General features: G+C 39.1%; 2 protein-coding genes across 4 annotated transcripts; both read left to right on the forward strand.

Moving 5' to 3' along the window:
- Positions 1 to 2106: 2106 nt before the first annotated feature.
- LOC107281954 (uncharacterized) lies at positions 2107 to 5493 on the forward strand. Of its 3 annotated transcripts, none has more exons than XM_015793802.3 (3): positions 2107 to 2560; positions 2927 to 3254; positions 5104 to 5493. In XM_015793802.3, the coding sequence occupies exons 1-2, from the start codon at positions 2162 to 2164 to the stop codon at positions 3242 to 3244; spliced, it is 717 nt and encodes a 238-aa protein (XP_015649288.1). In that variant the 5' UTR covers positions 2107 to 2161; the 3' UTR covers positions 3245 to 3254; positions 5104 to 5493. The 3 variants fall into 3 exon arrangements, with proteins under 3 accessions (XP_015649288.1, XP_066159401.1, XP_025883265.1); XM_066303304.1 differs by having other exon boundaries at positions 5110 to 5493; XM_026027480.2 differs by having other exon boundaries at positions 2930 to 3254.
- A 2022-nt stretch (positions 5494 to 7515) lies between these two features.
- LOC107276540 (uncharacterized) lies at positions 7516 to 11255 on the forward strand. Its single transcript, XM_015794118.3, has 3 exons — positions 7516 to 7952; positions 9332 to 9661; positions 11006 to 11255. Exons 1-2 carry the CDS (start codon positions 7602 to 7604, stop codon positions 9620 to 9622), a joined length of 642 nt encoding a protein of 213 aa, XP_015649604.1. The 5' UTR covers positions 7516 to 7601; the 3' UTR covers positions 9623 to 9661; positions 11006 to 11255.
- Positions 11256 to 12284: the final 1029 nt, after the last annotated feature.

The following is a 12284-nucleotide window of genomic DNA, read 5'->3' on the forward strand; positions in this document are numbered from 1 at the left end:
TGGACAACTACGCAATGCTTCCCAGCTGTGTCGTTCCCGCCAAAAGCGAATTTATGTTCCTTTGGCGCGCACAGCTGCTTTGGCGCGCTGAAAATATTGGCGGGAGCGCGACAGCTGCTTTCGGGCGCTTCGCTAGCCTCCTGATCTCATTCGCTCCGCATCCGCAGTCCGCACGTTTGGGTCTCATTTGTTAACAGTTAACCTTGTTTTTATGGGCTCGTTTATTGACGGTTGTTGCCTATAGCAGCAATATTTTTTTTACAAACACATACGCTCATAACATGCGCACTTTCTTAAACGCATTACAAACGCAGACCCTCATAATACGCGCACACTCATCTGTATGAACGTATAGATGTACATCTTATATTATCACGATTACCAATCAAACTTATAGGGCCTCATCATTTTCTCTACAACCTGCTATCAAACTTAATTTAAATTTTGAAGTTTTTTATGTTTTTCCAATGCATTTTTTCTGTATTGGTTTTTAAGTCGATAACAACGTGTATATAAAAATTTTATCCACAAATTATTATTTACTCATCAATAAACCGTTATGGTTTATAAACAATTCTTGGCCAACCGATGGGCCTGATATGTACACTAGAATTGGACTTTTACGACTACGTATGATCACATCAGCAAAATTGATGACTACACATATACATCTTCCGTAGATCAACATCACATTACAACTTAAGTTTCATGAATTTTAGAAGTTCCTGATGATGCAAGCGGTAGTCATTTACCACCGTATCATTCTTTCAAGTGTTGTTGAAAACTATTCTTTCATGGTTTTTTAAAACACCTTATGCAAAATAAGTCATCCGCATCACAACAAACAGTGAGAACAGTGAGGGCCCCTTTTAATCATAGGAATAAAAAAACAGAGGAATAAGAAAAACATAGGATTCTGACAGAAATGCAAGTGTAAAACAGAGAATTGTAAAACACAGAAAAAATATAGTAATGACTGTTTGATTGGGCCGCAGGAAAAACACAAGAATTTGAGGAGAGATAAAGACTCAAAGGATTCTTTCCATGAGGTTCTATCTCATGTTAAATTTCCTCCAAAACTTGCATGGGAAAAGACAATCCATAGGAATTTCATAGGGTTCTATAGGATCCATTCCTTTGATTTAAAGGGCTATATAGGAAAAAATCCTATAGGAATAAAATCCTCTAAAATTTCTATAAATTTCCTTTGAATCGAAGGGCTCTCAAAATCGAGAGAGAAAACGCAAAACAAAAGTCATATTTCACCGTATAATTATTTCAAAAGAAGCATAGGAGAGACCAAGACGACAAGATTACACTCAAAATCTAAGGTTCTTTCAAAAAACCAAAAAAAAAAACATGGTGGCTGGGTTTGCTATCTCCAGATCCCAACCGGAACAGTAAGGGCATCCACAATGTGGTGAAATAGTGGGTAGTAAGCATTGAATGCATTCCTATTACCAGGTAACATACATTGTGGAAGTGATAAACAACTACTACCAGGGTATAACCTTACTACCAGGTATTAGCACTTTATGGTGGGCCCCATCTATTTTTTTAGTTGTGTCATGACTTATGTTTGAAGACTTTTTGAGATGGGTCCCACCTTATTACCCACTTTACACATATATATACATTGTGGTGTCTCTCCGATCTCTTATTACCACCTAGTATGGGCCTACCTTACTATCTAGTTTTGCAAGGCCCATCTTACTACCTAGTTTTGCAATAAACATTGAGGATGCCCTAACGCACGGAAAACAGAACGGTCTATTAACGCGTGATTAATTAAGGTTTAGCTTTTTTTTTTCAAAAATAGATTAATTTGATTTTTTTAACAACTTTCATAGAGAAACTTTGTGCAAAACACACACTGTTTAGCAGTTTGAAAAGCGTGCACGCGGGAAACGAAGGAGATGTGCTGGGAAAAGGGGTGCCAAACACACCCTAAGCCATGCGAGTACAATCTACTTGGTGCGGCTAGCATTTTCTCTTCCCCCGCATAACCGGGTCCCCCAACCCCAACCCGATAATATCACGGGTCCCCGACCACTTGCAGGTTGCAGCCGCAAGCTTCTCCCAGAAGCCTCCTCTCCTCTCCACTCCACTCACCAACCCACTCCTCTTCCACCGTGAGAGAGAGAGAGAGAGAGAGAGAGAGATGCCTAGGGTTCCCACGCTGCAAGCTTCCGCCGCGGCGGCGGCGGCGGCCGCGGCGAGGAGCTGGCCGATGCTGCGGCGGCTCTGGAGGAAGGCGGTGGTGGCGCCCGTGCTCTGGCTCTACCACCTCGGGGAGGACATCATCTTCTACGGCTTCCTGGCGGCGATGATGGCGGCGAACCTCGGCGGCATCGTGCCCGAGATCCTCGGCCGCTGGGCCTGCGGCGAGGGCTCCGCCGTGTCGGCCGCTGGCGAGGAGGTCCTCGCGAGCTCCAAGTTCATCATAGTGCGCTTCCTCCCGGCTTTCGTCGTCCAGCTCTTCGTGCGCATCCTCGCCCGCGCCCGGTTCGAAGCCAGGGAGGCGAAGAAGGAGAAGGAGAAGAGGGAGAACAACGAGAAGGTAGTTGATTCTTATCACTCCTAAAATTTTCTTCACTTGTTGTATTGAGTGGCTAGCTAGATCTGTGAATACCATTGTACAATTGGTGGAATTTTTGCTCGGTCATGTTTGGGAATTGGGACGACGCCATAATCTAGTCGTCAATTTTCGCTTTTTATTTCACTCGTTGAACCTGATATGACAATATTTTCTCAGTTGTGTGCAATTTGTATTTTGTATTTATATGGCTACATAGCAGTTCATTGTTCATGACTTCATGTGCAGTAATAGCCCCTTTTTCCTGTTCGTAATAGAAATCTAGTCTCTCATACCAATCTGTGCCCCACTTAACGATTTGTTTGTTCTTGTGATTGCGAATCCTGATAGCAGACAAGCTCGACCGCCATCAGGGTTGAATCATCTAAGGAACAACGTCCAGAAAGTCGAGGAGCACGGCGCTGGGGGCCCAAAGGCTTCATGCCATATGCAATCTACCTAGCCCCTCCTTTGATTCAACTTTCTTGTCTTGGCATTAAGATGAAAGCCCATCATGAGGAAGGATCTCTTGAATGGAGGGTGGGCTATGTGCTTGATGACTTTGCGAGGTTCACTTCTGCTATTTTGATTTCGTTTGTTGGTGTCCCAAGCATGCTGCTCACAGCGATGATTCCCAAGGTGAAGGATGATGACACTTCGTCGCAGTGAACTGTTGAAGGTACCCACTCTTTCATTTTTTACCATAATGTATGCTTTCCTTGTGATCAAAGTGTATCTATGCTTGAATGTTCACAGTGGTAATTATAATTAAGAATTCAAAATTGTTGTTCACACATTCAATTAGTCTTTGTTGTTTGTCCGGTGGTTCTATGTCTACCATAGTTTAGTTAATCAATGTGAAATTGAATTTGACCCCCCCTCCCCCCCCCCCCCAAAAAAAAAACCAAAAAAAAAAAGGTTTCCTCTTGTGAAGCACCATTTTGGACTTATTTTGCTTTATGTCACTTATTTTGAATTGATGCCGGAGCTCTTTGTTGTAACTCAATTACTTGAAAACATGTGGTCTTAGAAAATGTACTTGATTTGTTCACAATATTAATAAGTTTGCTAATGTTTGACCTTGCAATATTATTCTCAAAAGGCAGATTAAATTCATTAAAATTCGGTGGGCAATTAAGTAGAAGATCCATATAAAGTGTTGTTGAACTAGTCATTATATAGAAGCATGGGTCTGACCAATATATCATAATTTATTCACTTCTACTCGTGTATGGAATATTCAAAATTTTCAAATTGTGCAAGTGCAACAATGAAAAAGGAGTTAAGGTTCCAGTCTTAAGTATCAGGACGGATTCCACCACAATAATGCAATTTTGTTTCAATCCAAGTGGTCTAAGGCAGTAAAATTAGATCATTATATGTTGCTTGCTAATCCTGATTGTTGATCCTTAACTCACATTTTCCATGTAAGTTTACTTGTTTGGATCGCAATCATTAGCATTTAACAAATGATTGTTCTTGACACTGAATCATGTGCATTTAATTTATTAAGATAGATCCTCTTTCTGTTTAAGAAAGAACTATATTTATGTGATGCTAATTTGCTGTCCAAACAAGGCACTGAGTTTTGCAAGTTATTGTATTTTGTTGACGATTACAGTCCTTCCACGATCATGTGAATATTTCCATTCACTTATGTCTTTGAACAAAATTCAGTTCTTATTTTGATGATAAACTGAAGACCAATGGACCATCATGGAACTACGCTATTGTTGCATCTTTCTATCATCCTACACTTGTGAACAACCTGAAACAAACAAATAAAAATTCCTAGGTTATCTTCATTGCTTATGTTATATCAATCACTTGTGTTCCCTTTTTTTTTTTTGCTAAATGTTGTGTTGAACAAGCAATAATCTTCTTCCTCTGCTTGTTCGCCCATGACATCGTTCTTCCTATATTTGTCAGTATTGCCTCCTATCAGGTGTCCAATTAGGCCAATAAGAAATATGCACGGTGTTGGAATTTAACTTGGTAAAAAGATTTGGATTTAGATGCCTGGGCAATTGCTATTTGTCTACCTGCACCTCAATGGGAAAAAAAAATGCAGTTTTACCCCTTGCTCGATTGCTCCTGCTTTTTTAGTGATTTCACTTCAGTGCCTGTTCGATTGATAAGTTCATACTAATCTGTGCAGATAATTAGATATATCCAAGTTCTGTTTCTACTTGGATGGTTCTATCATGTAGGATATGCTCAGCTGAATTTGTGAGATGAGCACAGAGACTTTTGAGTTAGCATTTTGTTTGTGTGCTTGTACATGGTTTGCCCATTGATGTCTCAGGTCTAACAGAATTTACTCACTGGGTTGCTGCATTCTGTCTAAGAATGGACATGATATAACAATTAAGAGATGTCTCTATTTTTAGAAGACAAAATTGACATGACTACATTCGATTTTGATCTGCTTTTAACATTTTACGATAGATGTGTTTCTGTTGTTTCCAACTGTTTGTTTGTTTTCTTATTCTTTTATGGAAAAATTCTGATATATTCTTCATTGGCAGTTTCAGGGGTTGCTGGTGGTACCTGACTGCTGAGTAACAGGATGGTTTTTTGGCCGAGTAATTAACAAGATCGTGATGCAACTACTGTTAATTGGACTAGTGGAGTCCAGTTTCGTTTGCCCTTTCTGTGTTCTGAACCACTCTGGCATGTCATACAATTCTGAACCGCTCTTGGCATGTCATATAATTCTGAACCGCTCTTGGCATGTCACATAATTCTGAACCGCTCTTGGCATGTCATGTAACTCACCTAGCAATCGACTAGCGTACTGGTAGGCTTTCTTGTTCATGTCACTTGAATTTCTGGAAATATTGTTAATCTGGCATGAACACGTGATCGATGTCGTGGATGCCTGCTCTCATATTGCACGGCTGCAGAGTTTATCCTCAGAGCACTGCATTTGTGATAGTGGCCGATAAGATTTGAACATCTCTTTCTGCATTGAGCTTAGAGTATTTTCAGATATTCTACTTCCTGCTGTGCTTGATTCTGACTGCTAAGCAAAGCAGCTTGCAGTTAAACAATTCAGACATGTATCTGAACTTGCATTGGTACATTACATTACATGGCATTGGCTCATTGCTTTCATCAATGCCTGGCAATAGTGGTTTCATGGCAGCATGAGCTGCATCGCGCGCCGGGAGGCACATGCTTTTAGCTTCATAGGATGTTCTGGTTTACCAGCTGCACGGTGGTTGTAGTAGTAGAGTACTTCCGCCAGTATTATCGGCTATAGAAACAATCTAAGCCAAGCCACTGATTTATCAGTTCTATTATGTAGGGAAAAAAATTATTCTATAGTCTATGGTTGAAATGGTAATATAATTACTGTAGTTTATTAGATGATAAAAGATTAAAAGGTCTGTATTTACTGTGCTACCAGTTGAATCTACCGTAAAAATTGTCCTTCCAAGTTAGGCCAAGCTAGGTCCTCTTTTAGATATACGAGTTCTTTGTGTTTTCTTAAAAAAAAAAAACTGAGGTCCCATGTCAACATGTAGAACAAATTAACGAGAAACAATTTGCTTTCCACGAGAATCAGGGAAATATTTTGTAAATCAGGATTAAACTATTATTATCAAATCCTAAATCCTAAATATCCAACAGATTTTGTATGTTCCAATGGAGAAGGTTAAAATTGGACTGAACCATATAGAACACTTTTCACACTTCTGAAGGAAAAAAAATGGGACAAAATTGGTTGTATATGATGTCAAAATGATGAGTAAATTATTGTGTTCAAAATTCCCCCTCTATGAGTATAGATCACAAACTTAATGTTCCAATTAAACGTTGAAAGTTTCATAGATTTGACCTTTGGAATATACAAGTTTTGCTGTATTATGACAAGAATCAATTCAATATATCATGTAGGGTGATAGGTATAATTTCATTGAAGACAACACAAAATTCTTTCATTTTAGCACGATACAAATACTCTTTTGTCATACAAATGTTTGAAATAGTTTCTCAAATGCGTAGTATAAAGGAACAAATGACGTACATAGATTTTCCTTGAATAATAATATCATAATGTCACAAACTTATATGTTTTTAATAAACTTACTTTGGTAAAAAAAATGATAGTAAAAGTACCAAAAAGAAAAGACCAACTCTTTTTTTTTTTTTGCGGGGAAGACCAACTCTTATTGTTACATTGCTGGGTACAAACTGTTTTGGTTTAGGTTCTACACTTAACAAGGGTACTCATATTTACCGCTAATTATTTTTTTAAGTGCTTGTACCAATCTACATCAAGATATTCATGGTAATTTTATCAATATCAAAATATGTCGGCCCGGTATTTCAAATGTGCTCATAAGGATAAGATATGTGTGTATATGTTCATAGTGTGTGAGTGCGCGCCCATTGTGAGTGCTACGTTTGTATAGTACTCCCTTCGTCCCAAAATAAATATAATTTTGTACTGTTTATGTCCAACGTTTAACCTTTCATCTTATTTGAAATTTTTTTATGATTACTATTTTTATTTTTATTAGATGATAAAACATGAATAGTATTTTTATATGTGATTCATTTTTTAAAAAATTTTCATAATTTTTTCAACTAAGACGAACGGTCAAACGCTGGATATGATATCCATGACTGCATTTATCTTGGGACGGAGGTAATTTCTTCGTTTCATATTATAAGACATTCTAGTATATGTTAATGATATATGTGTGTCTAGATTTATTAACATCTATATCTATATAAATGTATATGTCTAGATTCATTAACATATATATGAATGTGGATAATGTTAGAAAGTCTTGTAACTGAATCGGAGGCAGTAATATTTAAAAAAGTTGATCCCCATTTGGATCCGGGCTTTACCGGCACGGACCCGACCCGACAAGGCGCGACAACCCGACCACATCCGCATTCAAAGCTGAAGTTAATTCGGTCTCTCGCGTCCGCCGCCACACACTCTCACTCACTCACTCCCAACTCCGCCATAGCTGCGAGCGAGCGAGCTAGGGTTTGGTCTCTCTCCATGGAGGCGGCCGGGGGAGCAGCGCGAGGTTTCCGGCGCCGGGTGCCGGAGCCGGGGTGGTGGGTCCTGAGGGCGGTGGAGAGGTCCCTGCGCCGCCGCCTCTCCCGCGCCGTGGCCGCCTGGCTTCCCGCCACCGTCGTCGTGGGCTGGGTGACCGCCGTCGCCGGGATCGCCCCCATCGTCGGGCGCTGGGTCGGCGGCGAGGTGGGGCGCGCCATGGAGGTCGCGGGCGTCCACGTCGTCGGCGCCGGGCAGCACGTGTTCATGCTCCTCGTGGTCCCCATCGCCGTGCTGCTAATGGTGATGCAGCTGCGTCTGCTTGCTGGGCCTCTGATGGGAGGCAGGGGGATGGTATGCCGCAAAAACTAAAAAAAATTTCTTCTCCTATTTTTATGTATTTTGTTTCTCTATTTTTGTTGTTTGACTCCCTCAGAGCTGAGTAATATATATAGGAGGCATCGTGTTTAATTATCCTGATCTTTCAATTCCATTTCAGATGATGCTTTGATTCCTACCGTTGTTCATATGTGTTAGAATCAAGAATGCATATATGTCGACCATAGTCCATAGCAGTGTTTGAAATATCGGTTCGACATTTCGGAGCACCCCCAAACCCAACCCCACCCACCAACCCACCAATTAATGGAACTATTTCGTCCGAAAATTTATTTTATTTTTAATTTAGTCAAAATTTGTTCAAATTTCGTTCGAAATTTTCTCGGAAATTTCTGTGCGCCCCAGTGTAAATAGCAGATAGTAATTCTTTTCTACTCAATAGTCAGTCACGACATGTCCCCAAACTTTGTTGCTGTGTTCATCCTAGATTTAGAGGCTGGGGATGTGATCATCTTCCTTGTCATTAAACAAGAAAGTCACCACGTCTTCTCAGAGCCAATTGCAGCAAATTCTGAAGTTCCATACATAATCTAAATTTTACTTGCACATGATATAGCAGCTTTACGCTTTTACAAATCATGTGCTTCTGGTTTTTGCTGTATTTTTTGAGGTACCATGGAACAGCACTTGGCATCTTTTACATTTGTAATCTTAGTGGTGTTTACTGTGTGGTGGTCAGAGTTCAAGATCCCAGCAGTGACTGGCTGGTCACTGGTCCTAAGCCAGTCGGCTGGTTACCATTATACCAGCCAGAATAATTTGGATTCAAATTTTAAATTTAATTTTGACATTATGTCAAGTTGATTTTTTCCATACAAGGTTATTTGTTGTTACATTCCAATATATAGGGAAGAAAGATGAAAATATATATTGTAAAATTGTATCTATTATTAAAGTAGTTTGTGAAGGACTATATAACAGATTACAGACTTACAGTTATGATGCATATCCCTTTATGCGATTCCCTTATGATCATTTTGACATAATGTGATCCATTAATATATTATGTATATTGGATATACAAAAAATTGCATTCTGTCACGCCAAAATTCTCTGGCCATTAATTACCGGTAACTAGTTTTTGAATAGTATTTTTGGGGGTAGTGGTATTTTTAGTGAAACCAAATTCAAAATTTTGGTTGCGGTTCGGACAGCAGTAATAACCATCAGCTATTTGGATCGACCAAAAACCTTTCCTGCATCGTTACATAAATGAAGTTTGCAATATTTGTTTCTTATTAATTATGTGTTAGAATGTTCTAGAGCCTATGTATTGTAAACTAATTCTCTTCCATGCCTACTCAATTATTTGCATGTCATGGTGGTTACAATAGCTGGTAAGAACAATTGCTACAATGGAATTATCCATCCTGGAGCACCATCGTGAACGCAGAGGAAAATGGAATCAGCTGGCTCAAGAAATCGTGTTCCCACTCAGCATTAGCTTCGTCCTCCTAGGAGTTGCGATGATTGGCTTGATGATCACTGGATTTTCACCAGAAAAAGAATTTAGCAGAAAGAATATTGGCTGGATACTTGCTGATGTTGGATTTTTGGGTTGGCATGCTCTAGTAGGATTTTTTCTACTTCCAAAAGTGATCCTCACACTTCGGGTACGTTCCTAGAGTGCAGGTGTGGCCGCTGGGGTAGCATGCCGGTACAAGGTACATCCCTCTTCACTGTACATCTTAACTGGTAATAGTGTTTCTGTGATGCCCTATGTTATCCTTCGTTATATGGCTGTACCTGATTTATATCGTGCTTGTACTCTTTGTGGAAAGAAAAGAAACTTTGATTTGCAAGACCTACATCCTAGGTCTCCGTGTTCCATCATCTGGTTTATGTTCTTCATGTAGCATTCAGATCAAATGACCCTATGAAATTATGTTGATACTAAAACATATTATGGGTAATGTAGGCGACATCCCTATTTTCCTCCGGATCTCTTAATTACCATTGCTTAGCTTTCAGTTCGCCTCTGACCATCAAATTAAATGTGAATAACTAACTTGATCCTACCTTTGCTTGTTTGTCTTCCAACACAAATATTGTAGTTATTAGTAGGCACATTTTTCTTGAAGTGGGCTATGAGTTATGTTTGTTCATTAGTCATACATTCTCGCTCTCCTGCTTTTTATTCTCCTTGCTTAATACTATATTGTTGCATTTTATGTCTGGTACAAAATACAGGCTCCAACCTTAGACTTGTAATATGTCTTTAATGTGGAATTTTAGATGCCTCTATAATAAATGAACATGCATTTGGCTATACCCTGTTTGTAGGCATGTTATCATTTCATTTGGTCAGAATTAGACGTGTGTACCTGAAAATCAAATCAGATCACTATTTGTTATTATTAAGTTGCATGCACCGACCAGCTCAACCCAAAAGCCTAAGCTGATAGGAAAAGGCGGGCAATTCACTTTATACACTCCAACACTCCCCCTCACGCGAGACCCCCTCAAGTCTCAAGCGTGGAATATTGGAGTGGGCTGCAATTATTTTATTTAATTGCGCGCCAGCCAGGATTCGAACTCGAGACCTCTGGCTCTGATACCATATTAAGTTGTATGCACCGACCAGTTCAACCCAAAAGCCTAAGCTGATAGGGAAAGGCGGACAATTCACTTTATACACTTCAACAGTTATTTTGTTTGGTAGATGTTCAGAGTATTTGTTACCCATCTGGTACAAATTAAATATTACATCTTTTATCTGTTATTAGTCTGGTATATATCTGAGTAATAACTATCTAGCAGAAGCAAATTTGATGGAGTTTTGATGGCACATGCCTAGAACATGAACAAACGTAATGGATATTCTGCCTCCTAACTTTCTAATACTATGTCATCGATCAAGCAAGTATCTAGACTCTTAAGACTTCAAATAAGATGATTGTATATTACTCTGTTTCTGTTCTATTGATGTCTCTGGCACTCCTTGAACTTTCTTTTCAACAATTCACGCAAGGAAAAGCTACTGACATATGTCACAATGATTATTGCAGTTTTGGGAACCTGGAAATTATTGGAGAATACTGTGACAAATTCACTTCCGGAATCTGCAAGCTATCGTATTAAGTGCATGATATCTTGCCTGTTTTCTTCACGATGACTATGATACTATGAACAATATTTGGAATTAATTACCAGGCGTGATGCTTATTTATTTTAGGTGTTGCTTTGAGTTAGCGTGTCTCCACTCTCCAGCAGTCAAACAAAAAAGCATTGAATGAATGACGTTCGTATTTTCAATCAGGCATGTTTTGTGATTGAACTAATAGTTCATATGCTGATATGGTTGATTTTTGATGGACCTTTGGGAAAGTGATTTCTGTCTGGAACTGCTGCAGTTTGTAGGATCTCTGGGCTTTGGTAACTAGATGTAACTAGTTATATCTTCATCAGTAGAACTAGGAGTGCTGAAAAGTTGACAGGTCCCATACTCCTACGTATGCGTGTTAGGGCACAATCTTTACTCAAACTTTGGCCTTGATGATTCTATAATTGCAACAGGCTGTTTGCTCCTAATATTTTTTTTCAGCTCTTGCACAGTTGATGCCGCCGGTCTTCTCTTAACTACTCCCTACATTTCACATTATAAGACGTTTTGTTCTCTTCATCCTTTATCTAGATTTGTTAGCATCCATATGAATTTGGACTATGGACACATATGAAGCACATGTATGAATCTATTCAAAATCCAAAATGTCTTGTAGTGTGAAACATAGGTAGTAGTTGGTGCTTAAAAACTGCTTAATTACGTGTTCCCATTGTGGATAATCAGTTGCTAAAAATTCCATGTTTGCATTTGTTGAAAACGGATGGATTCTAGGATTTATGGATGCAATACCTCTTTAATTAGACCTTTTTTAGCACCATGCATGGTTCATGTAGCATGGATTTGGTTTATTTGCATTACTTGGTATAGTTATGCTTCAAACTTTGTGGACAAAACATGAGGTAGGCTACACTTGCACAACGTTGGGCCAATTTGTTCCAGCTTCGGCTTGTAAACCATCCTAAATATACTTATATTTTAGGAACCTACGTAGGGAGTATAATATTTTTCACGCTTCTAAAGAAAAAGGACAAGATTGGTTGCATATTATGGTGTTCAAAATCAAATCCTACTATCCGCTTTTTGGCCCTATATATGCGTAGGTCAGACAAACCTAATTAAGGTCACAATTAAATGTTCAAAGTTTTATCCATTTGGCCCTCCTGGTATATTTTGCCGTATTTTGACAAGAGTAAATTTAATTTCCGTAGGTTTTGCAAAAAAAA

This window comes from Oryza sativa, chromosome 8 (assembly GCF_034140825.1).
Source record: "Oryza sativa Japonica Group chromosome 8, ASM3414082v1".
Taxonomy (NCBI): Eukaryota; Viridiplantae; Streptophyta; class Magnoliopsida; order Poales; family Poaceae; genus Oryza; species Oryza sativa.

What these genes read in the sequence shown, in the direction of transcription:
- LOC107281954 (XM_015793802.3), top strand. Translation starts at nt 2,162, where the DNA reads ATGCCTAGGGTTCCCACGCTGCAAGCTTCCGCCGCGGCGGCGGCGGCG. An exon ending in AGAGGGAGAACAACGAGAAG is followed by an intron (nt 2,561 to 2,926) that starts GTAGTTGATTCT and finishes GAATCCTGATAG; the next exon opens with CAGACAAGCTCGACCGCCAT.
- LOC107276540 (XM_015794118.3), top strand. Translation starts at nt 7,602, where the DNA reads ATGGAGGCGGCCGGGGGAGCAGCGCGAGGTTTCCGGCGCCGGGTGCCG. An exon ending in TGATGGGAGGCAGGGGGATG is followed by an intron (nt 7,953 to 9,331) that starts GTATGCCGCAAA and finishes TGGTTACAATAG; the next exon opens with CTGGTAAGAACAATTGCTAC.